Source organism: Mucor mucedo (assembly GCF_025094135.1).
Source record: "Mucor mucedo strain NRRL 3635 chromosome Unknown EV154scaffold_147, whole genome shotgun sequence".
In the NCBI taxonomy this organism is placed as follows: domain Eukaryota; kingdom Fungi; phylum Mucoromycota; class Mucoromycetes; order Mucorales; family Mucoraceae; genus Mucor; species Mucor mucedo.
The window spans coordinates 19,208-46,753 of NW_026252431.1; the positions used below are offsets into that span (position 1 = coordinate 19,208).

Genomic DNA, 27,546 nt, shown 5'->3' on the forward strand with positions numbered 1-27,546 from the left:
GATAACTGTGTCAAGTAATTGGTATGCTGATCAGTATTATTCATCAGATAACAAAAGCATATTCAATGAATAGTCATATTCAAAATAGCATTACACAATGTGGACAGTGGAGATGTCAAAGCATTGACATCTATCGATCAATTGCCGAAGTTATTATCTATTCAACAAAGGGCAACCCGTAAGATGTGAAGGGGCAGACAGGTGTAAATATAAATCAGTATTATGTTCGCAAACCCAGTTGAAGAGAGAGGGGGGGGGGGAGGTTAATTGGTAATTCCAGGTGGTGACGTAAAATTACTAAAAGGTATATCGTACGATGATTTTGATATCCAACCTTGTTTGTCATGTGGTAACAAACACATACACCCAAAGGATACCTTCTTTGATGAGAGCGTCATGAAATGTGCTAAAAAATCAGAAGTTGTTGTAAACGAATCCACAACGGGCTAGCTTGCTCTTTGACATTTTCTTTTTTTGTTTTTTGTTTTATTTGTCAGTTGTTCTTTTCTACCACATATTTGACAAGCTATTTTTTCCCCAAGATCATCATGAAGAAGACCAATAAGAGCATACTATCGATTGTATTGGAAGAAGCATGTTGAATGAACAGAGTTGTATTAAAATCAATGTTCAATTTGATTGGCCCTTAAAAAAAGGGAGGCATATAACAACAAAATTTATTTCTTTTTTTACGGTAGCCTATTCTTTTTTCTTTTTGTTTTCTCTAAAAAAAAAATAATATTACACACACATACACATAAATTATTGTATACACTTTTTTTTTTTTTTCGTAAAATTCTCAATAAGTTGATATGCGTAGAGCATCGAAAAGAGCCATGACGACTGATGGCGGTTTGCCATTTGACTTATCGACAGTAAAAACGAAAGCTGATGAAGACCATGTACGTAAAAACAAGAGAATCTTTGGTATAAAGGAAGCACCTACCTTTTATCCAACAAGAGAAGAATTTAAAGATCCCTTGAGTTACATTGAAAAGATTAGCCCACAAGGCGAAAAATACGGCATTATCAAAATAGTGCCACCTAAAGATTACAAACCTGAATTCAGTTTAAAAACAGAGGTAATAGAAACAAAACAAAATAAAAATAAATAAAAAAAATGCAACCGTTATAGAAAATCAGCATATTTATCATATACAATAATAGAACTTCCGTTTTAAAACTCGTATTCAAAAGTTGAATAGTATGGAGGGTGAAACTCGTACCAATGTCAACTATCTGGAACAATTGACAAAGTATCATATATTAACTGGAAGGCCAGTTGGAAAAATACCCCAGTTAGATAAAAGACCCATCGATCTCTATAAGCTCAAGAACGAAGTGGCTCAAAGAGGTGGTGTACAAGAAGTCACTCGATTAAAGAAATGGGCTGAAATTGGAAGAAACCTGGGTTATGCACGCAAACAATGTACTTCCATGTCAAACGCTCTCAAGTCCGCCTACCAAAAAGTAATTTTGCCTTATGAAATCTGGTATGCCAAACATAAGGAAGATGTGGAACATATCATCAAGAAAGAAGGTACAGCATAGGATGGGGATTATACAATACGGAACGTAGCTAATCCCTTATATATATTTTTTTAGACTCCATTACAAATAATAGTGGTACGAGTAGTGATACCTGTGAAATATGTCAAAAAAACGAGAACGAGGAAAAACTATTACTATGTGATGGATGTAACCGTGGATACCACATGTATTGTTTAAGCCCTCCTTTAAACTCCATCCCAAAAACGGATTGGTACTGTCTACAATGTTTGACTGCTGTCGGAAAAGATTATGGTTTCGAGGATGGCGAAGAATATAGTTTGGGCGATTTTCACAAGGTTTGTGACAAATTTAAGAAGGAGTGGTTTGAAAAGCTACTTGGTCATCAGAAGCCCGTATCAGAAGAGGACTGTGAAAATGAATTCTGGCGTCTAGTCGAAAACCCACATGAAACTTGTCAGGTCGAATATGGCGCAGATCTACATAGTACACAACACGGAAGTGGATTTATGGCCGCCGAACAAATGCCAAGGGGTGCCTTTGATCCATGGAATCTCAACGTTATTCCTGTTGACCCAAAGTCGCTATTTACTCACATCAAGACAGATATTAGTGGCATGATGGTACCCTGGCTTTACGTGGGTATGTGCTTCTCTGCATTTTGTTGGCATAATGAGGATCATTACACTTATTCGATCAACTACATGCACTGGGGTGAAACAAAGACTTGGTATGGTGTGCCTGGTTCAGATACCGCTAAATTTGAAGAGACAATGAAAAAGGCTGTGCCGGAATTATTTGAACAACAACCAGATTTACTATTTCAACTAGTCACAATGCTTAGCCCTGGTCGACTCTTGAAAGAAAATGTGGATGTGTACGCTGTTGATCAGCGTCCTGGTCAATTTGTCATTACTTATCCCAAAGCCTATCATTCTGGTTTTAATCACGGTGTAAGCAAATATCCCATTTTTTTTTTTCTTCTTTGAATATTTGTATTAACTTATCAAAATAGTTTAATTTCTGTGAAGCAGTCAACTTTGCTCCTGGAGAATGGGTGGATTATGGACTGGAATGTGTCAAACGTTACAAGGATTTTAGAAGGCAGCCATGCTTCTCTCACGATGAATTATTAGTCACCGCTGCTCAGAATATTAAATCAACCAACAACATGGATTGGTTAAAACGTGGTCTAGTAGAAATGCAGAAGAGAGAATTAAAAGAGCGAAATGCTATTCGAACAAGAAGAATGAAGGAATCTTTATTAGAATCAGATACGCGCGAAGAGCTACAGTGCGTCTTTTGTAATTGCTATACCTATCTTTCTCACATTGCCTGTGAATGTACCGACAAAGTATCTTGCTTGGATCACAGCTCAGAGGTAAACAATACCGTTCATTTTTTTTTTAATCGTAACATGTTTATCTCATCCTTTCTTTTTCTTTTTTCATGCAATTATTTTAGCTGTGTACTTGTGACCTGTCATCAAAAACCCTTCATCTACGATTTACCGATAAGCAATTAGACGAAATGACAAAAAATATCCTCCACTCAGATTCAAATCCCGATGACTGGATCGAGAAATTAAACAAGGCCATCACATCCAAACCAAGTCCCACCATGAAGGGCTTAAAAGAATTATTGAAGGAAGGTCAGGAAGCTAGTGTACCACAAGAATCATTAGATACATTGAAAGATTATATTGATGTTGTCGATAATTGGTGTTCCGATGCCGAAAAATTGCTCAGTCTCAAGTCCGAATCCAAGTCTTCCAGCAAGAAAAGAGATCAACGTATACGCGACTTGATCCACCAGGCTGCACTCATCGGATTTGATTTACCTCATGTTAAACAGCTAAAGACGTATGCGGAACAACTGGAAGCTTACACGGCTAAATTGACAGATCATGTTTTGGCTTCCACAGACAGAGATATGCAATCAGAACTCTATCAAGAGGGATTGCAGTTACGTGCGGATTCGATCAGGTTTAATCAACTCAAGAATTCATTGGAATCATGCTCTTGGGAAGAGCAAGTGGAAAAAGCGATTCGACTGCCTTTCAATCCAAAAACCATTCGAAAATTAATCAAAGATGCAGAGGATCTTGGTATGACCGACGCTGATGGACCATGGTTAAAACGCCTTATTATAATGGAAGAAAGGGGAAGAGATATCACCCAACATATTGAAAACATTTGTAAAGGAAGAGAAAAAATCGAATTTGATCAAGAAAATACCATTTTACAGATTGGCGAAAACAAACAAGATCCCAACGTATCCATCATACTCGACCCTCATTTGCTGAATCGACTCAAAAATGCCATGTCAAGATCAAAGAGCACCATCCGTGAAATTGAAAACATGTTAGACTTTCAAACTGCAACCGCTGATGTGGCAGAAAGACCTTCCTTGACAGACGCTCAACGGTTGATGTCCATGTGTCGGGAATTGAGTTTTAAAACAGATTTGGTCACACGTTTGTCAAATGCATTGACCCAGACTGGATTATGGAACGATCAACTCAGATCCACTTTTATGAACGGACGTCAAAAGTCTTTAGAAACCGTCATTCGAGAAACCCTCAATAATGTACAGAGAATCACCACCAGTGAAGATAAAAAAGGTATTTGGTGTGTCTGTCGAAAGGCTGAAGCTGGGTTGATGATAGAATGTGATATATGTCATGAATGGTATCACAGTTCGTGTCTTAAAGTACCCCGTAACGTTGTACGCTCATCAAGTTCCTATGTCTGTCCCATTTGTAATCCAACCGAAACAACCAAAAAAATAACGCATCTTTCTCGACAACCCAAGCTGGAGGAAATTAGTGATTTACTCGAAACGGGTGAATTACTAAAATTTAAACCCAAGGACTACAGTATTATTGTTGATATACATTCGCATATGCAACAGTATAGGAATAGAGTACAAGCTTTTTGTAGATCGCGTCCACTACTAGGATTACAGGATTTACCAAAGATCAGGTTTTATCTACGTACAATGACAGGACTGGAAGTCGCCTTACAGGATGAAACAGACTTTTTACGAACAAAGATCCAAGCATTAGCACCTATTTCGTCTACACTCATCACAACAACAAGCTCGCATAAAATAACTACGGGTAATGTTGAAAATACGGCGATGAAGCCTACATCAATAGGATCTGATCCTTCTACACCTGATCGTAAATTATCCACTGAAAGCCGTAAGTAGCATAAAACTGTATACGAATATGGATGTGCAATTTTCTAATGAACCCCCCCCCCCCTTTTTATTTTTTTTTAGATTCACCTCGTTTATTGTTAACAAATATGAGACGAGATGAAATCACATCCCCTAGGCCTCAAAAAATTATAAAATTGACTGTCAAGCCTCCTGCATTGCCAATGAAAAAAACTGCATCTCATCATAAAAAACGTCAATATTCACCCGAAGAAGATAAACACCATACAAAAAAACATCGATCACTCAATGATGATGCTCCTTATCGCTCACATCATCGTATTTAAAATCCTCTCTCTCCCCCCCCCCCACAACACAACACACACTTATTTTCTCACCATGTACATAAATTATTAAGCAAATCATTTTCGGCACGCAAAGTCTCTCCCCCCCCCCCCACTCACTCAATTTCACACTAATACTCTATTATGTTCCATATTCTCTTGTCCTCCATTGTACAGTGTTAGCAATAATGAATTCAGACAAATAAAATTCAATTTCGGACTAATGAAAAGTATGATCATTTCATTAAAAAAAAAGGGATACTGTTTCTTGTATTAGTTGTAGTCGTATAATTTATGTATGTCAATGTATTATAGTAAATGAGCCATTTATAATAATAGCTGTTCTTTTCACTGGGTAGCTAATCCATTGCGAAAATTATTAATGTTAAGTTGTTTTTAAATACTTTACAGCACTTTCAAGTCTTTGGGAAAAAAAACCATGAATTCTTTCTTGCAACAGAACACATTGTTGCTTATTTAGGGAAATACAGCTACGCATGCGTCCTAGCAAGCATGAATACTTACATGTCTATAGAATACACCTATCATTTATACTAAAAAATTTTAATGTGTTTCTAAACTAAACCTGACGCTTGTATTATCTGAAGTGGCTTCAGATTAAGTTTTAACTAGTGCCCTGTGTTCTAAAAAAAAAAAAAAAAAAAGTTGACATTTACCCACTCACCTTAGCCGAACAACTTTTTACTCCTTCGTATAGACCCCCATATCCTTCAGCTGTAACCAAACTAAACCTCAAACATATGTTCACTCACATCTAGATTATAATTAATTATCCAATTTGCAGCTCGCATAATAGAATTTGTTCACAGTGTAATATACACATCATCGTTTTCGATAAGTCGTTTATGTGTAGCTTTCCACCACATGCTTATAATGAGACTTGAACGAAAATCTTGAACATAAATTTGCTTTAAAGCAAAGCACCCTGCCTCCTTTACAGATATATTTTATTCAGTACTTGAGTTCCGACGTTGGTGTTTTTTTTTTCGCATGATTCATTTGTCAAAAGGACAACGACATAAAATCACTTTGGAATGCAAATATTTCATACAAATGCAATTATGCGGTGGTAAGATATATACTCTACATTACGTTTTAATGATACTTCTAGTTCCTTGTTAGTATATACGCAAGCAAGATAAAGTTTGAATCGTTGGGGGGTTTAGTGGCAACCAATATTTATCAGCAACTGTACTTCAAACCTTTTTTTAAATTCAGAATGACGTGTGACCATCGTCACTTTTTGACAATACATAATGCAGAGAGAGTCTAAAAAATTATTCTTTGCATTTTCTTTCTTCTACTTATATCCCAATCCTCAAAAAAAAAAAAAATATGACCACCATTCATACTAGTAAATCAACACCTCTTGCTGGTGTAAGTCGTGATTCAACCTCCCAAATAAAAACGAAGCATCACGGTAAAAAGTTGTCAAAAAAAAAAAAAGTGCTACTGTAAATGTGTGATACTGATGCCATTCTTGTTTAGTGCAACGTGAGCAAACTGCCGAATTTGTCAAAACAGAAATTTTCCATATTCTTGCATGGAAAAACCCTACCCGTTCTGCATTTTTGTTTGCATGTTTCATCATTGGTGTTTACTTGACAGAGTATTATTCTTGGTTTTATCTCGGATCGTATACCTTAACACTTATTATTGGTTTCAACCTTATTGTTGTTGTTGTCACCCATTTATGCTCAAAGACAACGCATGATAAATTAGCAAACAATCCTTACAGGTAAAAAAAAAAAAAGTAATTCCTCTAGAAAACGATCCCACAAAAAAACGCTAAACAATTTAAAGGCAAATATTAGAAGATCGAGAAAATCGTACCTTTGTCAACAAAAAATCTGTATTGCACTATGTATCCATGCTCGTTGACATCTTGGAGATGATGCTTTTGGCGTTAATTGATATTGTTTGTGTAAAAGATAACAAGTCAAGTGTCAAGGTAAAAAAAAAAAAAAAAAAAAAAAATGTAGTAAAAAATGACATCATATTTAATTTTTTTTTTTTTTTTAGTGGCTGATCATTTCTTTGATAAGTTTGCTCATGTCAAGCTTTGTGTCTGGTACAGTGATTTTTACTTGGGCTATTGTGGTTGCGTTTGTATCACTTCCAATTTATAGTCGAAACCAAGCATTGATCAATGCACGTATCCAACAGTTGGGAGGTATTGTCAATGCTCGTTTATAAAAAAAGAAAGACTTACTTTTTACTTTGTCTTGGAACATGAATTACCCACTGCTGGAATCAACTAAAAACAAAAAGCCAATTAAATCAAGATATCGGAGCCCTCCCCCCTCGTTCTTGTGTAGCATCAAAAAATAAATAAAATAAATTGTTTTTTATTTTATTTCCCCTCCCCTTTGTCTTTTTTTTTTATATATATATTTTTATCAATAATAAACATGCCATTTTCTGAGGCCATCGATAATCGATCTACGCTTAGTGCACCAAATCAACCATCAGGCAATAATGAAGATGTGCCTGATTTTACCACGTTTAAATTAGAAGGATTTAAAATGAATTCATCGACAGAAATCAACCCTTCACCACATCGATTACGTGAAGCACGCAGATCCCTCGTGTTATTTTTAGAACCTAACCCGGGAACACCTATCCAAACATCATTTCAAACGTTTCAAGAAAAGACCATCATTCAATTTGGCCCTAATCAAGCGCATAATACGCCTTTACATATATCCATTCTCGGCAGAGTATTGATTGAACGAGGTTCGGATTTTTCCACTAAATGGGAAACAGTAGAAGAGTTTGTTGAAGTGTTGGATGAAGAAATAGCAAGACATAAATTAAAAGCTCCCAATTTCACGAGTTTTGAAATTCTGGATAAACCAACTCGATCTCTTGTGATTAACGTTCGAGTGAGTTCAGATTACCACAACTTAGGTAAAGCCATTGAACAACGCATGGCTTCGAAATGTACAGCGTTGGAAGTCAGTCCCATGAACAAAATCCATCTTGCTTATAATGTATTGAAATCAATTTCAAGACCTGCTCTAAAGAACTTGAAAGAGAAAGCAGAATCGACTATTGATATTTATGACTGGGTAAAGACAGGCGGGTCCTGGAGACTTTCTCTTTATGAAGTCATGTTGGAAAGTCAAGTAGTGGGTGTACAACAACAATTAACCGAAATTCGTTCTTGGCCTATTCAACCCAAATCACAAGATTCTTTTGCATCCAATTTACCTGTCTCACTTCGTATCAAATTAGCTTTCCTTTCCTCTTGGTTTAAATCCTCTTCCTTCTTACCTAAAAAGCCAGCTCCTCCTCCTGTACAACCTACCAACGCCATGGTTATCCGTCGTAGAGCTCCTCAACAAACCTTTTAATCCCTTTTTTGTTGTCTTTATCCAAAACACACATACACACTCTTTTCTTTCTCTCTTTCTTTTTTTAAAAAAAATAAATAAAATATACAATATAAATAGATTTCATACTAGTAAATTTATTCTTCTTAAACAGTGTATATTGGGGATCGGCTTGTTATAAAATCTATTCCATTTTGACATCGTCATCCACTCCACGAATGTAAAGAACATTGTTACATCTATTAGAAACAAATTTCCTCTTCCATTAGTTTTCCCTTTTCATGTTTATCAAGCCAACAGATCTACTTTTTTTTTTTTTTTACCTGATTAACACTTCACCAAGTGTACCGACGGAAATACCACCTTGGTATTCTTCTGTGTTTGCCAACTAAATCAAACATGTTAGACAACTGGTTAAAAAAAAAAAACGCGTATTTCCCTTTTCCTACCTGGAGGTTCATATAATTATCAACAGAGACGAGATAACCATGATATTCATTACCCCACTTCAATTTGACAGCAACAGGCTTACCGGTAAGCTCATTAAGAAAAGGCTTAGGATTAACTGGTACAAACTATCAAGAAATAATAAAAAAAGGGTTTACATTAGAAATGAATTAAAAAAGATCAGAAACAGCAACCAAAAACTTACAGCAGACATGTAGGTTTTTTTTTTTTATAACAGAAGGGGGAAAAAAGACAAAAAAAAAAATGTCGGCTAAAAAAAAAAATTGTTTTTATTTCATTGGCAAAAAAAAAAAAAAAAAAAAAAAAACGAGAAAAGAAAAAGTGACGTAGCTTGCTTTACACTTTTTTTTTTTTTTTTTTTTGAATAGGCGCATATGTCAAAAATGATCATGTCTATCTTTTATGCAAACCTTCCCGTTGCTACGCTATGCAGAGACATTAAGATCGATTAGCTGCCACTGTCAAAAAAAAAAAAAAAATTAGCCAAGAATTAGCATAATAATAATGAATTAAATACTATAGTTCCTGAAGCAGATGGATCCCATAGGATACCAACACGCATCTTTGTACATCGAATAGCCAGCCTACCATTGTGGATTGAAGCGTATGTAGCCCTGTTGTCTGTCATGTTACATAATTTAACACTACCTACTTTATAGTAAGAGATGATCTGATAACTACTCCACACATAGCTGCTACATATATCTTTTTTGTGTTATTATAGAAGCGCGCGCGACCTTCCCCCCCCCCTTTCCCTTCCTTTTCCTTTTCTTACACACACATGGATTCTACTTTTTTGGTCTATTCGCATCTAAAATCTATTTTATTTTTATTTTATCTTTTTTTTTATGGCGTACTATCATACTCAAACAAGTGATCAAAAGCCTCACCACACCCTTTTTCCTGCATCCAAGCCTGCAACAAACTTAAACTATTTCTGTTACCAAACGGACCATGAATATCAAACTTGAGTTCAGCCATATCCTGAAACAAACGTTGTTCGTTCAATCTAGCCATGTTATCACATTCAACCACTTGTTTCCAACGAGAAGACATCTTTCGATGTCCAGCAGGTATACTTGCCCAAGAGATGGTCTTGATATCATTAATGAATTGTACCACTTTTTTCTCGGTACCTTCTAAACACATCATACCGGGTTTACCAGGAACCAAGACACCCGTGATACCATATTTTGGTGCCCAATCGATAATATCTCCTCTCTACATTGACACCCACAACCACCTTGGTTTATCAATTTTTCGCTGCCCTTTTCTTTCTTTCTCTCTCTCTCTCTCTCTTAAAGGCTTACCTTTTCTCGCGTGTAAATCATGGGAAACCAAATCCATTCTCGCAAGAAACGAAGTGGACCGTTGTCTGCATTGGCCAAGTTGGCAGTGACAGCTTGTGCCTTTTTTTCATTGACGTAGTGTCGAGCCAAAGGTTCCGCCAAGTCTTGTAAATGTTGCATGCGTTCAATAATTTGTGTTGATCGCTCCTCCTCCTCGTCGTTTTTCTCTGCTTGCATAGCAAGGAAAGGTTCCAAGAGGGTTTGATGTTGTTGTCGCGATAACCACCCACCGTTAGAAGAGGCAGGTAAAGAGAGTTGATAGTCCTTTATATTTACCAACGAAATGCGGCCTTGAAATATCAAATGGAATAGAATATCTTCTTCCTCGGGTAATTCAACCGGTGCCTTGATGGTGAATTGAAGGGTGGGAGGTAAAACGGGTGGTAGTTCATCCCAAGTGTCGGATTCCCAGCATGTTTGTAAAGTCTTGTACAAGGTAGCCTCTGTCTCTGTATCAAACTCGAATTCTTGGTCAAAGTAAATGGATTGTAACAAGTCAATGGTGTTGACAGCATCGGTCAAGGGCTGTGTATCTACCATCCCTTTACAATAAAAAAAAAAAAAAACAAAAAGTTTCAAGTCACAAATTAAAAAGGGCTGTTTATATATATATTATTTTTTTTACGAAACGCGGGTTAAACACCTTTTTTTTTTTTTTTTGTATAACTAACAAACTACACAGACAGACAACCATGAGTACAACGGGAACACATCTGGGAAATACTCCCATGAATTTAGCAAAATTAAGAGAGCTTTCCAGACGAGAATTACCAGAGATTCTAGATAAAGTAAAGTGTTCTACATGAGGAAACAAGATGTTCCCCTCTCATGACTCAACCCTTTTTTTATTGTTATTTAGGTTCGAGGAAAGAAGGGACTTGTGTTAGACCCTACATTAACTGGACCACTTAGTTTGATTGCCGAATTCTCTCTACTCAAGGTAAGAACCCCATAAGTTTACCCCCTCTCTCTCTCTCTTCCATAACTTAAACCTATATATATAACAAGGACCATGGTGTGGAGAAAATCTACCACCTTGATTCTGATACACTTGAAACCGAATGTCCAGGACTCATCTATATCTGTCGACCCAAACTCAAATACATGCGATTTATTGCCAGTAACGTATCCCTGTAGCTCAACCCCCCTTTATTTTATTTTACTTAAAACTCTTTTATAGATCATATCAAACACTTTTCAAAGACGACCAAAGTGGATTGTTGGTTATTTTTTGTACCTGAACGTACCATGATTTGTGAACGTGTATTGGAAGAGGAAGGTGTCAAGGGTGATATCACCATTGGTGATTATGCTATGGATTGGATTCCCTGTGAAGATGATTTAATTTCTATGGAATTAGATCCTTCCACTTGGAAAGAGATATACCTGGTAAAAAAAAAAAAAAAAACTGGGTGTGCTATAACCTTTCCCAACTCACCCTTAAAAAAAAAAAAAATAGGACGGAGATCAAACCTCGATTTATTATGCAGCAAAATCATTGATGCGACTTCAATCAATCTATGGATTATTCCCTCGTATCATTGGTAAAGGTGATGCAGCCAAGGTATGTAACAGAAACAACAAAAAGAACGAGATGAAGGAACTGAAAAAAAAAAAATTGGGTGTATGAAACATGGTAGCAATTGGCCGATATGTTATTACGTATGAGAAAAGAACAATCGGTGACGGATGAAGTATCCAATACGACATCAGCAAAGACACCTTCTTTACTCAATAGTGTATCCAACCATATTGATCAGTTCATTATTATTGACCGTAATGTGGATCTTGTCACACCTTTATGTACGGAGTTGACTTACGAAGGTTTGATTGATGAGACAATTGGTATCAAACATTGCTTTGTGGAACTGGATGCATCTTTAGTCAACCCAGCACAACAACAACAACAACAAACGGGTGCAAAGGGTGTACCTCCCACCACAAGTAATGCAACCCCTTCCACACCCAGTTTAAACACGACATCCCCTACCAAGAAAAAGAAGTATGTCTTAAACTCTTCGGATAAACTCTTTAGTCAATTACGAGATCAAAATTTTGCTGTGGTCGGTGGTATGTTGAACAAGATTGCTAAACGAATCAATGAAAATTATGAGGAAAGACATCATGCAAAGACCGTTGCCCAAATTCGTGATTTTGTGGGTCGTCTCAGTGAACTTCAACAGGAACATCAGTCATTGAAAATTCGTAAGTTGTGGGATCTCTCCCCCCCCCAAGAATCTTAAAATTTTTTTTTTGTCTAACCTACCAGAGATAAGATACTGGGATTGCTGAGGAAATCATTGGACATACTGTAACGGATGAGTTTAATAAGGTTTTAGAAGTCCAACAAAGTAACGTGTTGAATTTCCTCCTCCTCCCCCCTTTTTTTGATTGTCCGCTTATCCCTTTTTTTTTTTTTTTACTTTTATAGATGTTGTGGCTGGTATTGATGGTAACAAGGAACCCGAGTATATCGAGGAAATGATTAATAAGCAAAAACCTTTGGTGCAAGTACTTCGATTACTTTGTTTAATGTCCTTAGCTCAAGGAGGATTAAAGCCTAAATTATTTGATCATTTCGAACGAGAGATTGTGCAGGTAAAAAATTAATTGAATGAGCGCCTTTTTATTTTTGGGGGGTGGGGGGAGGAGGAGGTTTGGTGGGGGGGGGAATGTTTGTGACTCATATTTTTAATGGGTTAGGCGTATGGATATGAGCACATCGAGACGTTACACCGACTGGAAAAACTCGGGCTTTGGCAGAAAAGAACGGCAGCTTCCAAAAGTACGTTTGCCCAATGTCGACGTATGCTTCGATTGATTGTGGATGATGTAGATGAATTTCACCCGAATGATATATCGTATGTTTACTCGGGTTATGCTCCACTGAGTATTCGACTTGTACAATGTGCCATGCAGAAATTGGGACAAGGGTCTATTCAGAGCACGGGTACAAGTGCAGCTAGTTTGTTTTCATATATGGGACAAAGTACAGCTAATTTTGCAGCACAAGATAAGAACAACCATAAGGGTGGGTGGCGTGGATCCGAAGATATTTTGAAACTCATTCCTGGTCAAGCCTTTGATATCAAACAGACAGTCGAATACGGTGCAGAGACCAATGCTGCTATGGCAAGAGCGAAAAGACATGGATTACAGCATGGTAAAACTACCATCATCTTTTTCTTGGGTGGATGTACTCATACGGAGGTATCGGCTGTTCGCTTTTTAGCTCAGCACGATGAAGGTCAGTGCATATACATATATATTTATATATAAAATAGAAACCAACCCACACCACTTTTTTTCTTTTCTCTCTCTCTCTCTCTCTTAGGCCGAGATTATTTGGTTGCTACCACTCAAATCATTAACGGTAATTCATTTTTGGCACCCATTATTCAAACGAGACAAGAGTAAACGGTCTCTCTTATCATTGGCTCATGACCAGTTACCCAACAAGTCGGCCCACCAAAAAAAAAAAAAAAAAAAAAAATTAATAAAACATTACAGAATTTTTTTTTTTTTTTTTTTTTTATTTCATATTCCCTTTTTTTTTTTTTACTTTTTAACAAATAAAAAAAAAAAAAAAAAAATAGAATGGCACCACTCTCTTTAAAAGTCAAGGGAAACAAGACATTTTCCAGTCTTTCCAGTTTAAATTCGGAAGATGAATTATCACAAGCATGGCGTATCTGTACTAAAGTCAAGGACTCGTTAGAAAATGGGTCAAGGCTCGAGAACCTCTCTTGGCGACTCTGGTTTCGACAACATGCAAGTCACCAAGAAAAAAAAAAGAGAGCCTTTAAAAAGTTACCCATGACCATCACACGACAGTTGAATACACTGTCTAAAATAGAACCCCTTTATAAACCACCACCACCATGTTTGAAAATGGAAGAAAAAGAACAACAACCTTACATGGAACAATTACTACTCGACCAACCTCTTTTAGACTGTTTCTTACCACCACCACCTCAACAACCACCACCACAACAACAACAACAACAAAACGAGGCAACAGACTATAGTTTTAACACCCATGCCGAGGACAACATGGTTGCTTTGGACGATATCTTTAGTGCCTTCAACAATGGGTTTCAATTACCTAATAATAATAATAATAATAATAATTCAACCACAACCGATATGGGGATGGCAGATGGCTGGGATTTTGGCTATCCTTCACCTACCAACCCTTATTACTCACCTACCCAAACACCCGCTAGTCCCAATACGACTCATTTACTCGGCTATGAAACGATGAATGAGAATGATGCCATGTATGTGTCGAACACCAGTATGCCACCACCCCCTGTTGCTACGTTACGAAACAAATTACTGGAAAATCAACAGATACGGTTTAACAACAAGACACCTCCCATGTCTACCTCCACAAGTGCTAGTACCGCAGCCAGTGCTCATTCCATGGCGTAAGTTCTTTTTTTTATTTTTATTTATTGGTTACTGCAACAAAAAAGTTCATTGATACCTATTTTTTTTTTTTTTTTTTTTTTTTTTTTTTTAAAAAAAATAAGGGTGAACGAGTATTCAGAGTCAATTTATTCCGCACCCAATTCTCCACCGCCTTTTCCCGCCATTTACGAAACGACAACAACGACGGGAACTAAATTAAGAAAATCCGCCATGATGGTGACATCGCCTTCAAGTCCATCCGCAGCACCAACAGTAGTAGCAGGCGTGGCGAGTGCGAGTGATGGACAGTCCCCACGACCTGTGTGTACCAATTGCAGTGCAACCACTACACCCCTTTGGCGAAGATCAGCTCAAGATGAATTACTGTGTAATGCCTGTGGCCTATAGTGAGTAAGACCCCCCACCATACTATATTTTTTTTTTTTGATTGTCTCTCTCTCTTTTATTTATTTATTATTATTACTTCTTTTTTTCAATTCATTCATTTCACAAACTGACTTGACCCATTTACTACTACCTATTTTCTAGCCAAAAATTACATAATGCACCGAGACCCAAGACATTAAAACCTCATAATGCACGAAAAGAAGCGAAAGATGATGAAGCCTCACAGTTGGTCTGTTCCAATTGCTCCACTACAACTACACCTCTCTGGCGGCGTGATGATGAAGGTGCACCACTGTGTAACGCATGTGGACTCTAGTAAGTACACAAACACACAAAAAAAAAAAGATGGGCTGTCAAATTAAAAAATATTATATTTATAGTTTAAAATTACATCATGAAAAGAGACCGTTATCGATGAAGACAGATGTGATCAAGAAACGACAACGGTATGAGAGTAGTAGTACGAATACAACGGGGGGGAATCGAAAGCAGAATAATGGAAAGAAGAGTAAGAGTGAAGCCAGTGCGCCACCTTCACCCAATGGTATGGAAACATTATTTACGTTTCCGTTTAATGAACAAGAGCCACAACAACATTATGGTTTCTCGGATGATTTATTACCCAACTTTTATTAATTTTATGAAGAAAGAGGTTTCACGACTTTTCTAAATAAATCCCTTTCGATCCTTTTCTTGTACTGATCCAACGTTTGTTCGAAATCCATGACGGTTAAAGCAGGTTCATGAGATATCCAGAACTGATTGAAATGATAGAATAAATAACAATAAAACTCATGATAGGATGTGTACTCGAATAAGAACATTTGGAGTTGTTTACGCTCTAATAATTGATAAGCGAATTTGGTAAGATTGATCCCTACAATGGCATAAGGATACCATGAGACAGGATGGGAGGCATGTTGTAATACAGAGTGTGCATGTTGAGGGTAATTTGTGACAAAATACAACAAATCATCCAGTCCTCCCATACCCATACCTCGAAAATCAGTGGCTGGATCGGTGCCTTGAAATCCAATATCCACCCATTGTTTCGAATGACGACTTTTTAATGGTTCATCCGGTTTCATTTTATTCCATAACATCTTTAACTTGTCTTCATGTTCTGTATTGTTCCTGTCATATTTGGTCTGTATTTGTCTTTCTACCCCATACAACACACAGTTGGTTTGATGAATACGACCCAGACCGATCGCTAATATCTCGGTGGCAGCAGGTGAAAGACACTTTTTAGCACTGACGGTGGTTGTGACAGCGACTAGATCACAGTCGGGTTCTTGTAAGGCTCTTTTCTCTGCTACGAGTTGCTTTGAGTAAAAGATGGACTGATCGAGACGGTAGAGAAGGGCGATGGATGGAGAGGCAAGTTTCTCTCCACCCGTATTCACATTGCATAAGCGGTATATTTCAGAGGTCTGTGTGGTAATGTGAACAAGGTATTTTAGTCCTTTATATACTGATAAAAGTAAAGGAGAGCGGTAAATGTGTTGAAACACCAATAATAAGAACCAGTGCATTCTTTGGGGGGTAAAAGAAAAAAAAAAGGGGGGTTAGAGAGGCAAACTTTTTTTTTTTTTTTTTTTTTTGCTTTTTTTGATTGGAGAGAAAAAAAAAAAAAAAAAAAAAACGCGGGTTCCAAACAAGGTTGCGCGCGCGCGGGAACTTTTTTTTTTTATTATTATTTCTTCTTCTTAATATAAATGCCAACGATTCGAGAATTATTACAGAGAAGAAATAAAAGTGAAAAGGACAAGGAAGAAGAGGAATTACAGTTAGCATTGGAGTTAAGTGCAAAGGAACAATTGAATGAACAACAACGTTTATTAGAGCAGTTCTCTAAAAAATCTCAAAAAAGGACAACGAGTATTCGTAAACAAAGGATTATCAAACGAGAAAGAGAACCAGAAGAAGAAGAGGAGGATGCATGGTTTCAAACCGTGTCAAGTCGACCACAAAAAGTAGTCAAGAAGGTTAAAAAGGAAAGTGAACCCTTTCAATTTGACATGGATTCTATATTTCAAAGTGAAGAAGAAGAAAATGAGGATAAGGTTATTTTAAACAACAAACAAGAGAGGTCTTTTTTTGCATAAATTAAACTCTCTTATGTTTAGGCTCAAATGATATCAGATTCAGATTCAGACAGCAGTATAATTGATCTGGTTAACATGCCGGATCCATTACCACTACCACCGAGAGAAGAGGAGGAGGATGGTTACTTGTCACCATTGGAAGGGTTCAAGAGTCTCAAGGAAGATGCTAATCCATCCTTTCTGTCACAGCTGCAACCTGCACCGAAAAAGAAACGAGGGGGAGCAACAGCAACTAGTACAGGAAAGAAGAAGCCTTACAAGAGAAAGAATAAGTGGGCCCGTAAAAGAAAACGATGAATAAGGACAAATAAAAATAAAAAAAAATGATGTGGAATGAGGAGACTGTGTACAAATCATGTGGTCTTTTTGTTTTTTTTTTTTTTTTTTTTTTTTTTTTTTTAATTTCACTATAAAAAGACAGCCATTATTTTAAAGTGCCACCCTCCCACTAGTTAAATTAAAAAAATAATGTATATAACGCGTACAAATAAAGATGCAGCACTCTCGACACGCTTGTCAACCCTCTCTCCCTAAAAAAGCACAAATGAACTTTTTTTGTATGAGAGACACCTATCCTTCCAAAAAAAAAAATTTTTTTTTTTTTTATAACCCCCTTAAATTTCCCCCCCACCCCTTTTTTGTATTGATATAAATGAATTGGAGAAACAAACAACACCCAATAACACATCATTTCTCTCTTTCTTTTCTCTTTCTTTCTTTTTCATATAATCATGATGACCGATAACAAGAAAAACCTTACCGAAAATGATTGCTTAATGTATCGTCCCTTTGGAGGTGGTGACATTCAGATCAAGAGAGACCACTACTCTACTTCACTCGATACTCGGGGTTACATTCCTGGTAAATTATCATCTTTTTTTTTTTTACATCTATATATATTTGCTCTGTTATTTATCATTAAAAACGCGTCGTGTGTAGTGTATGAGTATATAATCAATAATACGCCCATCATGTGGGATAGAGAGACAGGTTATGTTCATTTTACCGGCATTTGGAAAGCTCTCGGTAACTCCAAGTCAGATATTGTCAAAATGGTCGATTCAAATCCAGAACTCGGTACAAGAAAGATACGCGGTGGTTTCTTGCGCATCCAAGGCACATGGTAAAAGCAATCATTCTATACATTCATTCTTTTTTTTAACCCACCAAAAAGGATCCCCTATGACTATGCTCACCTACTCTGCAAGAGAACGGCGTGGCACATCCGAAAAGAGCTCGTTCCTATCTTTGGACAACAATTCCCGCTAGAAGCACTGCATCCTGATCATCCAGACTACGGTTGTTTACTACTGGACCCACTCACCCGTAAAAAATCATCGCTGCACAAACGTAACACAATGCGTCAAAAACCCTACACAAAACCCTCCACCGACAACAACAGTCATCCTCCTCGTCCAAAGAAATCTGCCGTCGCTGCCGTCGTCGTCACAAAAAGAAAGATTCAGCATAAGAATAACAATAATAATAATAATAATAATCGGGTGGCTTCCAGTATGTCCGTCACTCGTCTTTTAAATACAAGCAATGAAGACAGTGATATATTATCTTCGGAAGAAGAGGATGATGATGACACAAGTTCCTCCTTTTCTTCACCTTCATTTCGCGTCATTCAAACATATCCTCCAGAAGACTGGTCTTCTCATTGGTTATTACCACCTATTCATTCTCCTTCTCCCTCTCCTCCAACACCATCACCACCACCACCACAATCACAGGTAGCTCCCTTAGCAACATCAACAACAACAACAGCTGCTGCTGCATCACCGCATATCGCCCAAGACATCATCGATACCATCAGTGCTACTATTCTCTTACAACGTCTCTCCCAAGACGATGGTAAAAGACCCTTCAAACCATTTGAATCTACTGGTATTCCTAGCAAAGTCATTGTGGGCCATCAAGAATTCAGTATCTGCTGGGACTAATCCCTCTCTCTCTCTCTCTCTCTCTCTCTTTCTCTTTTTTTTAAAAAAATAAAATAAATAAATTAAATCGCCGTTCTATTCTGTACATTTGTTTTTTCCATCCTCATCATGTGCCGCCATATCACATACTTTACCACTGCCTAGGGATAATTGTACCCTTTTGGGGGGGAAGGCATGACACACACGAATAAACATCTCCTCCTCTTAAAATTCATGATGATGATACACCCGCAGTGAAAAGTTGGATATATTTGTGACCGTTAAATTTTTCATACAAAAAAATGCTTTCCTCTTTTTCCTTCCCACTTGTTTTGCACCGTAAAAAAAAAAAAAAAAAAAAACTTTTTTTCGCATCATGTCAGAAGAAAGCTCCCATGACCAAGAGCAGCAACCACCACAGCAGCAACAACACATACAACAACAGTCTATACAGGGACAACATTCTGTACAGGAGCTTAATTTTTCCTTGAACGATATACTCTCACAAGACCACGATGTGAACGATTCATCTTTTCAGTCCATTGTACAAACACTTTCCAATAATAATAATTCGACCGACCATGTCACACCTTCCTATGCTCATTTACCTGCAGAGTTACAAGACTTATTTTCGAACGAAACGGATGATTTACTCTCACCTCAGGGCAGTCATTCCGACGCGTCCCTATTGCAAGCAGACATCATGTGGCAACAACCTTACATGAGCTCTCCATTAAGTACACCTGGTGTCTCTGCACCCACACCTCCTATCTTACCCGTCACTCCCACACCTCTTACTTCTTCTGCACCCGTCACTCCTTCTGCTACACCAGCAGCATCCGTTGTGGCAACACCTCCACAACCCACTCCACCTGCACAACCACAAGCAACACCAACACCACCACCACCAACAACAACAACAACAACACCATCGGTGACAGCAACACCGACACCACCACCACCACCAGCGGCTGTTACCACGACACCCAATATCTCTACCCCTACTACCACCACTACCACCACCAGCTCTGCTGCTACTGCTGCTGTTGCCGCAGCGGCTGCAGCAGCTACTGCTTCATCCGTTGCTTCCTCTACCACATTACTCGACAATATCACCTCCCAATTACCTCCAGAACGTAAAGACAGATTCATTCAACTCTTTCGTGAATTACAAACAAACACTGTCTCAGCTGCTGATTTTTTACTTCAAGCAAAATCTTTATTGGGTCAACAACAGTATCAACAATTAGAGGATTTAAAGAACAAACCTTCTCAATTGGTTCAACAACAACAACAACAACAACAGAAACCTATACGACCTGTTCCTGAGAAACGTATTCTCTCTAGTTCTCAAATTCGTGCAGAAGATGCTCAACGTTCCATGCCCGGTATCATGTAAGTTTTTTTTTTTTTTATTTTTTTTTTTTTGGGATATTGACAAAAGGATTGTTTAAGTGCTCCTCAGTTAAAAAGACCCAAGAATGAACATGTACCATTCTCACCTCAACAACAACAACAACAAATGCAACACTTGCAAATGCAATTACATCAACAGCACTTGATGATGCAACAGCAACAAGCTCAACAACAGCAGCAGCAACAACAATTGCAACAAGCACAGCAACAACAACTGCAACAAGCACAGCAACAACAACTGCAACAGCAACAACAACAGCAACAACAGCAACAACAACAACAACAACAACAACAACAACAACAGCAGCAGCACCAACAACCACATCAACCATTGCAACAACAACAACAGCAGCAACAACCACATCAACCAATGCAACAACACATGTTACAACCCATGGTCGTGGTGCCGAATCAACATATGGCACAACCTGTATTCAAAACACCTGCTGTCCCTACTGCTGGTTTACAAATACCCACACGAGTACCTACCACGACGACCCCCGTTATGCCATCTCCCGCCTCTCAACCTACAACAACAACAACAGCAGCAGCAGCATCCACACCCACAACAAGGTAAGATCTATCTCTATATAAAAGGAGGAGGGGGGGGGATAATTATCTCGGACTAATATATAAAAAAAAAAAAAGCAAACAAGTGGCATCGAACTCGGCAGGAGATAGTCGTATTGATTATGAGGCATTGACAGATGTGATGGGATACGCAGGAGTAGATTTAAAAGAGGAAGCAGAACATTTTATGAAGGATCAGGATGTGCCTACAGGTATTTTGCCCGATGGTATTGATCGTTCCAAGATGCAAGATTTTATGAATACGGACATGCTGACCGATCGTATTTTGCGACACGGTAAACAAAAAAAAAAAAAAAAAAAAATTGTGAAGGAAATATGGGGGGGGGGACTGAACCATTTATATATATGTAGCTAAACGTGTGGATATCAAGGAAATTGATGATGACTTTGTTTCGTATGTGGCGCTGGCAGCTCAAGATCGTATCCGGACGGTCATGGAAAGTATGATTTCTGCTTCTAAACATCGTACGTTGGACCCGTTTCAAAAGATGGAAGGAAAAGGGTTTACCATGTGTGTGAAACAAAATGTGGGAGTCCAATTAGAAGCGTTGCGTCATGTGGCAAGGCAAACCGAACTGGATTTAGATCCCATGGAAGAACAAGATGAAAAAGAGAGAGGGTTGGGATGGTACTCGGATCGTGCTCGTCTTCCTTTGAAGAGAGTGGTGGTGCAAGATGCACGCAAGATTACAGTACAGGATGCCATTTTTGTCATGGAGAGGGATGTCCAAGGTGGAAGAGGAACAAATCAAAAGACACTTTTAAGAGCTTATAATGAATGGTTATCTTAATAAAAAAAAAAAATTTTTTTTGTGTGTGTACATATATATTTCTTTTTTTGTATATGGGGGGTTTTTTTTTTTTTCGTTTTCGTTTGTAATTTTAAATGATAAATAATAATAGAAAAAAAATTGTCGGTACCACTCGTCAAATGTAAAAAAGAGGATGAAAAACCTCAAGTTACAACTACTTTTTTGAACGAAACCATGACGATCTGTCCTACCTTTCCCGAAGGGCACAATCCATTTTTTTTAGGAAAGACCACAGGATAGAGGCAGGTGTAATATGTAAAGAAACAAACCCTCTTTTCGCCCATTTTGACAGGCTTTTTATAGATGTTTTTAATTTTTTTTTTTTTGTGCCTAAGCCACCCAAATGTCGTGACTATGAATAATCTTCATATGTGTGTTCCTGATTTAAATAAAAAATGTTGGGTGGACATTTAAAAAAACGTGCACTGTTGGTTGTCAGCATGTGACAAAAAAGGTAACACAAACATGAAAGATTTAATTATTTAAAATGAAAGGGGTCAATGCTTTTATTGTCTTGCTTTTTTTCTTGTATCTAAAAAAAATTATTCTTAGAAATGGATTTGAAACATTTAGGTTATGACCTCACAGTCTCCTTTATGACTTTTATTATTAGTCTTTTTTTTCGTGAAATAAGACCTAGAGGCTCACATCGTATCCCTACCGAGGGACCTGTTATCTTTGTCGTTGCACCTCATGCCAACCAGGTAAAAACCAAAAAAAAAAAAAAAAACCATGACAACCTCACCCTCCTCCATCCCTTTTCTGTTGTTGTTGTCGTCGTCAATCAATCAAAAACATACTCATCTCTCCTTCCCCCCCCCCTTGCACGCTAGTTTGTAGATCCTTTACTTGTCATGAGAGAGTGTAAACGTCGTGTCTCATTCTTGATAGCCGAGAAATCCATGCATCAAAAATTCGTTGGTTTTATTGCTCGTATGGTTCATGCTAGTAAGTATATTGATTTATCTCTTATTTCCCGTTTTCCCCACTTACAAAAAAAAAAAAAACTTTTATAAAAAGTTCCGGTGATAAGACCTCAAGATTTAGTGAGAAAGGGAAAAGGCACAATTCATATTGATTGCAATGATATGCTTCATGTGATTGGTACGAATACACAATTTACAACACAACTCTGTCCTTCCGACATGATTTTAATGGGAGAGGATAAAGCACAAGTGGTCGAGATTATTTCAGACACAGAATTGATGATTAAGCATGAATTTAAATTATTGGATGGAGGAGAACACGAGTATAAATGTATGCCTCATGTAGAGCAAGCATCGGTTTATCAATCCGTTCATGATGCATTAAATAGTGGTGGTTGTATCACTATCTTTCCTGAAGGTGGAAGTCATGATCGTATGGAAATGTTACCCTTGAAAGGTAAAGCGGGGCAGTCATAATATAGAAATCCATTTATATTAACCCACATTTCTTTTTTAAAAAAAAGCTGGTGTGACATTAATGGCTTTGGGTGCCATGTCCCAATATCCCGGTTTGGATGTCAAGATTGTACCTGTCGGTTTAAACTATTTTCATGCTCACAAATTCAGATCGAGAGCAGTGATCGAATTTGGTCCTCCTCTCACAATTTCTCCTCGTCTGGTAGAAATGTATGAACAGGGCGGTCAAGAAAAGAGACAGGCATGTGGGAAATTATTAAATACTATTTATGATGCTTTAAAATCCGTCACGTTAAATGCCGAAAGTTACGAAACATTAATGGTACGTTTTTTTTTTTTTTCATGAACATGCCTTCTTTTTTTTATATCTGTTGTATTCACAATGATTCAATCTGTAGTTCATTCAAGCGGCAAGAAGACTGTATAAACCTGCACACCGTAAATTACACATATCCCAAGTAGTGGATTTAAATCGTCGATTCTTAATCGGGTATAATATGAATAAGGACGACCCACGCGTGGTGGAATTGGAAGAACGTGTCTTGGCCTATAATCAGTTACTCAAGTATCACGGTATTAAGGATCATCAAGTACCTAAAACCCATGTGGGAGGTGCTCATACGGTTCTTTTAATTTGTAAGCGACTCTTTCTGGTACTCCTTTTAGCTCTCTGGGATTTCCCCGGTGCGATTCTTAATTTACCCGTGGTCATTGTGGCTAATATCATCAGTCAAAAGAAAGCAGCAGAAGCACTCAAGAGTTCCAAGGTCAAAATCGCGGGTCGAGATGTATTGGCTACATGGAAGGTCTTGGTAGGTTTGGGCCTGGTGCCTTTACTCTATTCGTTCTATAGTCTGATCGTCGGTTTCGTTCTCTACAAGACAACTACACTTTCACTGTGGCGTGTGTTACAAGTATGTGTATGTACATGGTTTGTCATTGCGGGTATCTCTTATGCTTCACTTCGATCGGGTGAAATCGGTCTGGATATTGCTAAATCTTTAAAACCCATGATCATGTCTGTCTTGGACCCTTCCGGTGCAGAAATCTTGAGACAAAATCGTAACACATTATCAGCCAACATTACAGATTTAATTAATGAATATGGGCCTAAAACCTTTCCTGACTTTGATGGTAAGTTTTTTTTCTTGTATATACATAGTGGCTCGAGATTTACATCTCATTTTTTTTTGACTTTTAGTGGATTACATCAATCGTATGAAAGTGGTGAGTACACCACCAAGTCGTAGTTCGAGTTCAAGTAGTTTTAATCTATCAGGATTAACCACACTCAAGACATTTCAACCCAAATTTATCGATACCTTGCAAGATCATCAATTGTTCAATTGGACTTATACGCGTGATTTCTTTACTCGTAGTGGATCCAATACCCCTTCACTTATCAGTCGATCCAATAGTTTTAGTGCAGATGATGATGTGTCTATTGAACATGTCTATCATATCCGTAAAGATGAATAAATAAAAATATAGATTTTATAAAAAAAAAAATTAAAAAATTTAAAACGAAAAGCCAACCACGGGGCATTTTTATTGATGAGCTCCAACAAACTTCTTTTGTTCTTCTGTTACTGCTTGTTTAAAGTTTTCTACTTGTTTCCAACAATCCAAAGTACGTGACTTGTTGTTGCTTTTTGTTTTTTGATTTTTGGTATACATGTGTTATTATTAAAAAAAAATAAGGGGGATCATAAAATAATACTAGATAAACAACTTACTTGTAACATGCAACCACTTCCTCTTGAGCCTTTTTAATTTCGGGAGAAACTTCCTTTGCAGAGGATCTAGTATCATGAAAAAGGGTGTGTGTGTGTGTGTGTGTGCGTGAATACAGCATGTTTTTAAAAGAGAAAAAAAAATGTTTGTATACCTAGAGATTCTATCTACCATGGCTTGAATGTCAGTGTTGACAGCAGGTGCAGTTGCATTGACATTATCTGATAATTCTACGTGAAATTTCTCTTTTAATTGAGCTTGTTCTTGTTGCAACTTTTCTAATTCCTCAGTAACACGTTGTTGAACAATGGCTTCTACTTGGCGAGCCTGTGTCTTTTCTGTGGTCTGTTCGGCTTTCTTTTCCAAGTTTTGAACAAGACTGGTGGAAAACTAAGAAAGGAAGTCAATAAACAGGATTGTCTCACATTTAAAAAAACAATCGAACCTGGAGTGGCACACTAGGGTTATAGAAAATAACAGGCTCTTGAGGTTTAGAAGCAGATGAACCCATAATAGTGTGTTTATGTGCGTACAAGAAAGGGAAGGGGTGTGCGGTAAACAAGGCCTGCTTATTTAAAAAAAAAAATATGTGTGTGTATATATGTGTGCGGTCAACGAAAAAAAAAAGATTTTTTTATTATTTATCATTTTATTCATGATAGTTTTGATGATAGGCCTCTTTATTATCATGCTGTTCCTTGGACTCAGCTCGTTTGACCTGTTTAAGAATATGTTGGATCTCTTTACCCGAGATCTGATTGGGAGCATTTTCTTTAGTCAAGGTATAATAATTTACTTCTGGTTTAGCCTTCATTTGGTCCTTGAGTTGATTAATTTGTTCAGTCAAATCGGAAATCATGGTCAACAAGATATCCTTTTCATCCATCTTTTCCAAAATATCTAAATCACGTACAACCTCCTCCTCTTCTTCTTCTTCCTTCTTTGCATTGTTGGCCTCCTTTTCGGTCTGTTCCTGTTCAATTAGGTTGTCAGGTACAATGGGTTTACATTCAATCACGTGGGATTCGGCATGATGTTTATGCGATAAATTCATTTCTTCACATAATCGAGGTGTAGATACCACAATTTGATAATGACATGTAGACACCTCAACAAAACTAGACACAAAATCCTGACCATGTTTATCACAATGAAACTATAAATGTCCCATCAGTCATATCATTCTCTGTCAACTCCATATTTTTTTTGTGTGTGTAGTTTGTACCTGTACTTCTACTTGACGTGGCTCACCTGTAAGATCACAATTAGATCCATTGGTCCATTCTTGTACCAGATACCGTTTATCACCTACTTTACGCATCACTGTCTTTGTTTCTGCACCAGGATGGATACCTAAATAAAATGAGGCAGTTTCCTGTTCCTTTTCCACTTTACCATCATGTGTACGTTCCACATGAAATTGACGCACATATTGATTATGACAATACTCATAGGCCCAATACTGATGCGTCTAAAAAAAAAAAAAAAAAAAAAAAAAAGTTAGATGACAAAATGGTTGGGTATAATAAAAACTCACGTTGGCAAAGAATCGGATACAGTTCTTGGAAAGAGGAGCTAATAAGGCTACACCCCGATCAATCGTAGCTTGAATATCTTGTTCAGTCTCTTCCTTGGCTTGTTCTTCCTTTTCACGTTCCAGTCTCTCTCTTTCTACTTGAACATTGGGGATGGTACATGAAAAAGGTTGTCCTAAAGAAGACATCATCACCATGGTGTTACTAATGGACGTAGGTACCTATTCTTCAATTGGTTAATGTAAGGCTCTTTTTTTTTTTATTGTTGTCCTATCCATGGGGGGGTTTTTTTTTTACCTCTACATTTTTGGTGGATTCCGGAACCTTTTCATTAGTCAAGACTACTTTATAACGAGGATAGGCTAAAATGTCTTGTTGAATAAGAGCAATGGAACAAGAACACAAGTTGAAAAGGAGTGTGAGGAATAGAAACTTGGGGATGGACATTGATAAAAAAAAAAGGTTCTTTTTGGTTCGTTTTTTATGTGTGTGTGTGTGTGTAGTATGTTTGTGTGTGCGCCCAACAAGCTTTGGAGCGGGGATACAATTTGTGACAACAAAGCCAAAATGAAGAGGATGCAAAAACGTCCTGCTAAATGGACTTTCTATTGGCTTAATTTTTTTTTTTTTATGATTGAATACCCTATATATTTATTCACTTTTTTTTTTTAAAAAAAAAAAAAAAAAAACTAGGGCTATTTATTCCATAAGTTATAACATTGAGTTACTTGAAGTTTATGGACTTGCATCTACAATGTTGGTTGATTAGAAATATAGAAGAATTAAAGAGTGGTGAATGGTATAGTATAACCAGGGATTCTTAAATATTATATCTTCGTTAATCTTAGGTATTTACTGAATTAGAGATTGAAGAAAAATCAACTATACGAAACCAAACCTCCGTTTCGGTAAAAAAAATCTTGACCTTCGCTGTGCTGCGGTAAATTTTTGACCTTCACTATGGTTTGGGTACGCTGCACTTTGAAAAAAACCCTCGTCAACTATACTATCCA

The 27,546-nt window shown here is 37.4% G+C and overlaps 14 protein-coding genes across 14 annotated transcripts; 9 read left to right on the plus strand and 5 right to left on the minus strand.

Moving 5' to 3' along the window:
- Positions 1-836: 836 nt before the first annotated feature.
- EV154DRAFT_429798 (uncharacterized protein) lies at positions 837-4,722 on the plus strand (the record flags this gene model as incomplete). The annotated part of the gene is made up of 5 exons (XM_051596491.1): positions 837-1,082; positions 1,168-1,540; positions 1,606-2,462; positions 2,525-2,890; positions 2,974-4,722. The coding sequence occupies 5 exons, from the start codon at positions 837-839 to the stop codon at positions 4,720-4,722; spliced, it is 3,591 nt and encodes a 1,196-aa protein (XP_051452373.1).
- Positions 4,723-6,339: 1,617 nt separating this feature from the next.
- EV154DRAFT_555742 (uncharacterized protein) lies at positions 6,340-7,349 on the plus strand. The gene is made up of 4 exons (XM_051605296.1): positions 6,340-6,456; positions 6,525-6,774; positions 6,840-6,987; positions 7,059-7,349. The coding sequence occupies exons 1-4, from the start codon at positions 6,372-6,374 to the stop codon at positions 7,230-7,232; spliced, it is 657 nt and encodes a 218-aa protein (XP_051452374.1). The 5' UTR covers positions 6,340-6,371; the 3' UTR covers positions 7,233-7,349.
- Positions 7,350-7,398: 49 nt separating this feature from the next.
- EV154DRAFT_526060 (uncharacterized protein) lies at positions 7,399-8,503 on the plus strand. The gene has a single exon (XM_051603355.1). It carries the CDS (start codon positions 7,448-7,450, stop codon positions 8,390-8,392), a length of 945 nt encoding a protein of 314 aa, XP_051452375.1. The 5' UTR covers positions 7,399-7,447; the 3' UTR covers positions 8,393-8,503.
- On the minus strand, positions 8,490-9,113 carry EV154DRAFT_606704 (small nuclear ribonucleoprotein F). The gene is made up of 4 exons (XM_051607554.1): positions 9,024-9,113; positions 8,821-8,946; positions 8,695-8,759; positions 8,490-8,610 (listed from the first exon to the last, which is right to left on the minus strand). Exons 1-4 carry the CDS (start codon positions 9,030-9,032, stop codon positions 8,556-8,558), a joined length of 255 nt encoding a protein of 84 aa, XP_051452376.1. The 5' UTR covers positions 9,033-9,113; the 3' UTR covers positions 8,490-8,555.
- A 530-nt stretch (positions 9,114-9,643) lies between these two features.
- Positions 9,644-10,779, minus strand: EV154DRAFT_526063 (uncharacterized protein). Its single transcript, XM_051603356.1, has 2 exons — positions 10,150-10,779; positions 9,644-10,060 (listed from the first exon to the last, which is right to left on the minus strand). The coding sequence occupies exons 1-2, from the start codon at positions 10,726-10,728 to the stop codon at positions 9,686-9,688; spliced, it is 954 nt and encodes a 317-aa protein (XP_051452377.1). The 5' UTR covers positions 10,729-10,779; the 3' UTR covers positions 9,644-9,685.
- A 53-nt stretch (positions 10,780-10,832) lies between these two features.
- EV154DRAFT_451543 (Sec1-like protein) lies at positions 10,833-13,703 on the plus strand. Its single transcript, XM_051597249.1, has 10 exons — positions 10,833-10,976; positions 11,048-11,128; positions 11,197-11,308; positions 11,369-11,577; positions 11,648-11,752; positions 11,829-12,393; positions 12,465-12,539; positions 12,620-12,786; positions 12,892-13,435; positions 13,523-13,703. Exons 1-10 carry the CDS (start codon positions 10,881-10,883, stop codon positions 13,603-13,605), a joined length of 2,037 nt encoding a protein of 678 aa, XP_051452378.1. The 5' UTR covers positions 10,833-10,880; the 3' UTR covers positions 13,606-13,703.
- EV154DRAFT_66968 (uncharacterized protein) lies at positions 13,696-15,862 on the plus strand. The gene is made up of 4 exons (XM_051607722.1): positions 13,696-14,618; positions 14,724-15,008; positions 15,151-15,324; positions 15,390-15,862. The coding sequence occupies exons 1-4, from the start codon at positions 13,786-13,788 to the stop codon at positions 15,643-15,645; spliced, it is 1,548 nt and encodes a 515-aa protein (XP_051452379.1). The 5' UTR covers positions 13,696-13,785; the 3' UTR covers positions 15,646-15,862.
- On the minus strand, positions 15,648-16,544 carry EV154DRAFT_429792 (ELMO/CED-12 family-domain-containing protein; the record flags this gene model as incomplete). Its single annotated transcript, XM_051596490.1, has 1 exon — positions 15,648-16,544. One exon carries the CDS (start codon positions 16,542-16,544, stop codon positions 15,648-15,650), a length of 897 nt encoding a protein of 298 aa, XP_051452380.1.
- Positions 16,545-16,654: 110 nt separating this feature from the next.
- Positions 16,655-17,503, plus strand: EV154DRAFT_555747 (uncharacterized protein). The gene is made up of 2 exons (XM_051605297.1): positions 16,655-17,075; positions 17,139-17,503. The coding sequence occupies exons 1-2, from the start codon at positions 16,728-16,730 to the stop codon at positions 17,412-17,414; spliced, it is 624 nt and encodes a 207-aa protein (XP_051452381.1). The 5' UTR covers positions 16,655-16,727; the 3' UTR covers positions 17,415-17,503.
- Positions 17,504-17,754: 251 nt separating this feature from the next.
- EV154DRAFT_526082 (transcription regulator HTH, apses-type DNA-binding domain-containing protein) lies at positions 17,755-19,148 on the plus strand. The gene is made up of 3 exons (XM_051603357.1): positions 17,755-17,978; positions 18,057-18,240; positions 18,292-19,148. Exons 1-3 carry the CDS (start codon positions 17,849-17,851, stop codon positions 19,061-19,063), a joined length of 1,086 nt encoding a protein of 361 aa, XP_051452382.1. The 5' UTR covers positions 17,755-17,848; the 3' UTR covers positions 19,064-19,148.
- Positions 19,149-20,747: 1,599 nt separating this feature from the next.
- On the plus strand, positions 20,748-22,104 carry EV154DRAFT_526084 (uncharacterized protein). The gene is made up of 3 exons (XM_051603358.1): positions 20,748-21,031; positions 21,107-21,324; positions 21,401-22,104. The coding sequence occupies exons 1-3, from the start codon at positions 20,829-20,831 to the stop codon at positions 21,838-21,840; spliced, it is 861 nt and encodes a 286-aa protein (XP_051452383.1). The 5' UTR covers positions 20,748-20,828; the 3' UTR covers positions 21,841-22,104.
- Positions 22,105-22,395: 291 nt separating this feature from the next.
- EV154DRAFT_526089 (uncharacterized protein) lies at positions 22,396-24,794 on the plus strand. Its single transcript, XM_051603359.1, has 6 exons — positions 22,396-22,565; positions 22,695-22,809; positions 22,882-23,244; positions 23,312-23,586; positions 23,663-24,398; positions 24,466-24,794. The coding sequence occupies exons 1-6, from the start codon at positions 22,416-22,418 to the stop codon at positions 24,741-24,743; spliced, it is 1,917 nt and encodes a 638-aa protein (XP_051452384.1). The 5' UTR covers positions 22,396-22,415; the 3' UTR covers positions 24,744-24,794.
- Positions 24,786-25,604, minus strand: EV154DRAFT_526092 (uncharacterized protein). The gene is made up of 4 exons (XM_051603360.1): positions 25,444-25,604; positions 25,153-25,388; positions 25,001-25,066; positions 24,786-24,912 (listed from the first exon to the last, which is right to left on the minus strand). Exons 1-4 carry the CDS (start codon positions 25,507-25,509, stop codon positions 24,813-24,815), a joined length of 468 nt encoding a protein of 155 aa, XP_051452385.1. The 5' UTR covers positions 25,510-25,604; the 3' UTR covers positions 24,786-24,812.
- EV154DRAFT_451555 (uncharacterized protein) lies at positions 25,596-27,323 on the minus strand. Its single transcript, XM_051597250.1, has 4 exons — positions 26,831-27,323; positions 26,536-26,754; positions 26,224-26,469; positions 25,596-26,154 (listed from the first exon to the last, which is right to left on the minus strand). The coding sequence occupies exons 1-4, from the start codon at positions 26,978-26,980 to the stop codon at positions 25,648-25,650; spliced, it is 1,122 nt and encodes a 373-aa protein (XP_051452386.1). The 5' UTR covers positions 26,981-27,323; the 3' UTR covers positions 25,596-25,647.
- Positions 27,324-27,546: the final 223 nt, after the last annotated feature.

What these genes read in the sequence shown, in the direction of transcription:
- EV154DRAFT_555742 (XM_051605296.1), top strand. Translation starts at nt 6,372, where the DNA reads ATGACCACCATTCATACTAGTAAATCAACACCTCTTGCTGGTGTAAGT. An exon ending in TTAGCAAACAATCCTTACAG is followed by an intron (nt 6,775 to 6,839) that starts GTAAAAAAAAAA and finishes AACAATTTAAAG; the next exon opens with GCAAATATTAGAAGATCGAG. An exon ending in ATAACAAGTCAAGTGTCAAG is followed by an intron (nt 6,988 to 7,058) that starts GTAAAAAAAAAA and finishes TTTTTTTTTTAG; the next exon opens with TGGCTGATCATTTCTTTGAT.
- EV154DRAFT_526060 (XM_051603355.1), top strand. Translation starts at nt 7,448, where the DNA reads ATGCCATTTTCTGAGGCCATCGATAATCGATCTACGCTTAGTGCACCA.
- EV154DRAFT_606704 (XM_051607554.1), bottom strand. An exon ending in ATAATTATATGAACCTCCAG is followed by an intron (nt 8,760 to 8,820) that starts GTAGGAAAAGGG and finishes TGTTTGATTTAG; the next exon opens with TTGGCAAACACAGAAGAATA. An exon ending in CTTGGTGAAGTGTTAATCAG is followed by an intron (nt 8,611 to 8,694) that starts GTAAAAAAAAAA and finishes TGTTTCTAATAG; the next exon opens with ATGTAACAATGTTCTTTACA.
- EV154DRAFT_526063 (XM_051603356.1), bottom strand. Translation starts at nt 10,728, where the DNA reads ATGGTAGATACACAGCCCTTGACCGATGCTGTCAACACCATTGACTTG. An exon ending in TGATTTACACGCGAGAAAAG is followed by an intron (nt 10,061 to 10,149) that starts GTAAGCCTTTAA and finishes GTGTCAATGTAG; the next exon opens with AGAGGAGATATTATCGATTG.
- EV154DRAFT_451543 (XM_051597249.1), top strand. Translation starts at nt 10,881, where the DNA reads ATGAGTACAACGGGAACACATCTGGGAAATACTCCCATGAATTTAGCA. An exon ending in TACCAGAGATTCTAGATAAA is followed by an intron (nt 10,977 to 11,047) that starts GTAAAGTGTTCT and finishes ATTGTTATTTAG; the next exon opens with GTTCGAGGAAAGAAGGGACT. An exon ending in ATACATGCGATTTATTGCCA is followed by an intron (nt 11,309 to 11,368) that starts GTAACGTATCCC and finishes ACTCTTTTATAG; the next exon opens with ATCATATCAAACACTTTTCA.
- EV154DRAFT_66968 (XM_051607722.1), top strand. Translation starts at nt 13,786, where the DNA reads ATGGCACCACTCTCTTTAAAAGTCAAGGGAAACAAGACATTTTCCAGT. An exon ending in GCCAGTGCTCATTCCATGGC is followed by an intron (nt 14,619 to 14,723) that starts GTAAGTTCTTTT and finishes AAAAAAAATAAG; the next exon opens with GGTGAACGAGTATTCAGAGT. An exon ending in TGTAATGCCTGTGGCCTATA is followed by an intron (nt 15,009 to 15,150) that starts GTGAGTAAGACC and finishes CCTATTTTCTAG; the next exon opens with CCAAAAATTACATAATGCAC.
- EV154DRAFT_555747 (XM_051605297.1), top strand. Translation starts at nt 16,728, where the DNA reads ATGCCAACGATTCGAGAATTATTACAGAGAAGAAATAAAAGTGAAAAG. An exon ending in AAGAAGAAAATGAGGATAAG is followed by an intron (nt 17,076 to 17,138) that starts GTTATTTTAAAC and finishes TCTTATGTTTAG; the next exon opens with GCTCAAATGATATCAGATTC.
- EV154DRAFT_526082 (XM_051603357.1), top strand. Translation starts at nt 17,849, where the DNA reads ATGATGACCGATAACAAGAAAAACCTTACCGAAAATGATTGCTTAATG. An exon ending in TACTCGGGGTTACATTCCTG is followed by an intron (nt 17,979 to 18,056) that starts GTAAATTATCAT and finishes CGTCGTGTGTAG; the next exon opens with TGTATGAGTATATAATCAAT. An exon ending in TTGCGCATCCAAGGCACATG is followed by an intron (nt 18,241 to 18,291) that starts GTAAAAGCAATC and finishes CCCACCAAAAAG; the next exon opens with GATCCCCTATGACTATGCTC.
- EV154DRAFT_526084 (XM_051603358.1), top strand. Translation starts at nt 20,829, where the DNA reads ATGCAACAACACATGTTACAACCCATGGTCGTGGTGCCGAATCAACAT. An exon ending in GCATCCACACCCACAACAAG is followed by an intron (nt 21,032 to 21,106) that starts GTAAGATCTATC and finishes AAAAAAAAAAAG; the next exon opens with CAAACAAGTGGCATCGAACT. An exon ending in CGATCGTATTTTGCGACACG is followed by an intron (nt 21,325 to 21,400) that starts GTAAACAAAAAA and finishes ATATATATGTAG; the next exon opens with CTAAACGTGTGGATATCAAG.
- EV154DRAFT_526089 (XM_051603359.1), top strand. Translation starts at nt 22,416, where the DNA reads ATGGATTTGAAACATTTAGGTTATGACCTCACAGTCTCCTTTATGACT. An exon ending in TTGCACCTCATGCCAACCAG is followed by an intron (nt 22,566 to 22,694) that starts GTAAAAACCAAA and finishes CTTGCACGCTAG; the next exon opens with TTTGTAGATCCTTTACTTGT. An exon ending in AAAGTTACGAAACATTAATG is followed by an intron (nt 23,587 to 23,662) that starts GTACGTTTTTTT and finishes TTCAATCTGTAG; the next exon opens with TTCATTCAAGCGGCAAGAAG.
- EV154DRAFT_526092 (XM_051603360.1), bottom strand. Translation starts at nt 25,509, where the DNA reads ATGGGTTCATCTGCTTCTAAACCTCAAGAGCCTGTTATTTTCTATAAC. An exon ending in ATGGTAGATAGAATCTCTAG is followed by an intron (nt 25,067 to 25,152) that starts GTATACAAACAT and finishes TCATGATACTAG; the next exon opens with ATCCTCTGCAAAGGAAGTTT. An exon ending in GAAGTGGTTGCATGTTACAA is followed by an intron (nt 24,913 to 25,000) that starts GTAAGTTGTTTA and finishes AAAAACAAAAAG; the next exon opens with CAACAACAAGTCACGTACTT.
- EV154DRAFT_451555 (XM_051597250.1), bottom strand. Translation starts at nt 26,980, where the DNA reads ATGTCCATCCCCAAGTTTCTATTCCTCACACTCCTTTTCAACTTGTGT. An exon ending in AATCCACCAAAAATGTAGAG is followed by an intron (nt 26,755 to 26,830) that starts GTAAAAAAAAAA and finishes ATTGAAGAATAG; the next exon opens with GTACCTACGTCCATTAGTAA. An exon ending in GTATCCGATTCTTTGCCAAC is followed by an intron (nt 26,470 to 26,535) that starts GTGAGTTTTTAT and finishes TTTTTTTTTTAG; the next exon opens with ACGCATCAGTATTGGGCCTA.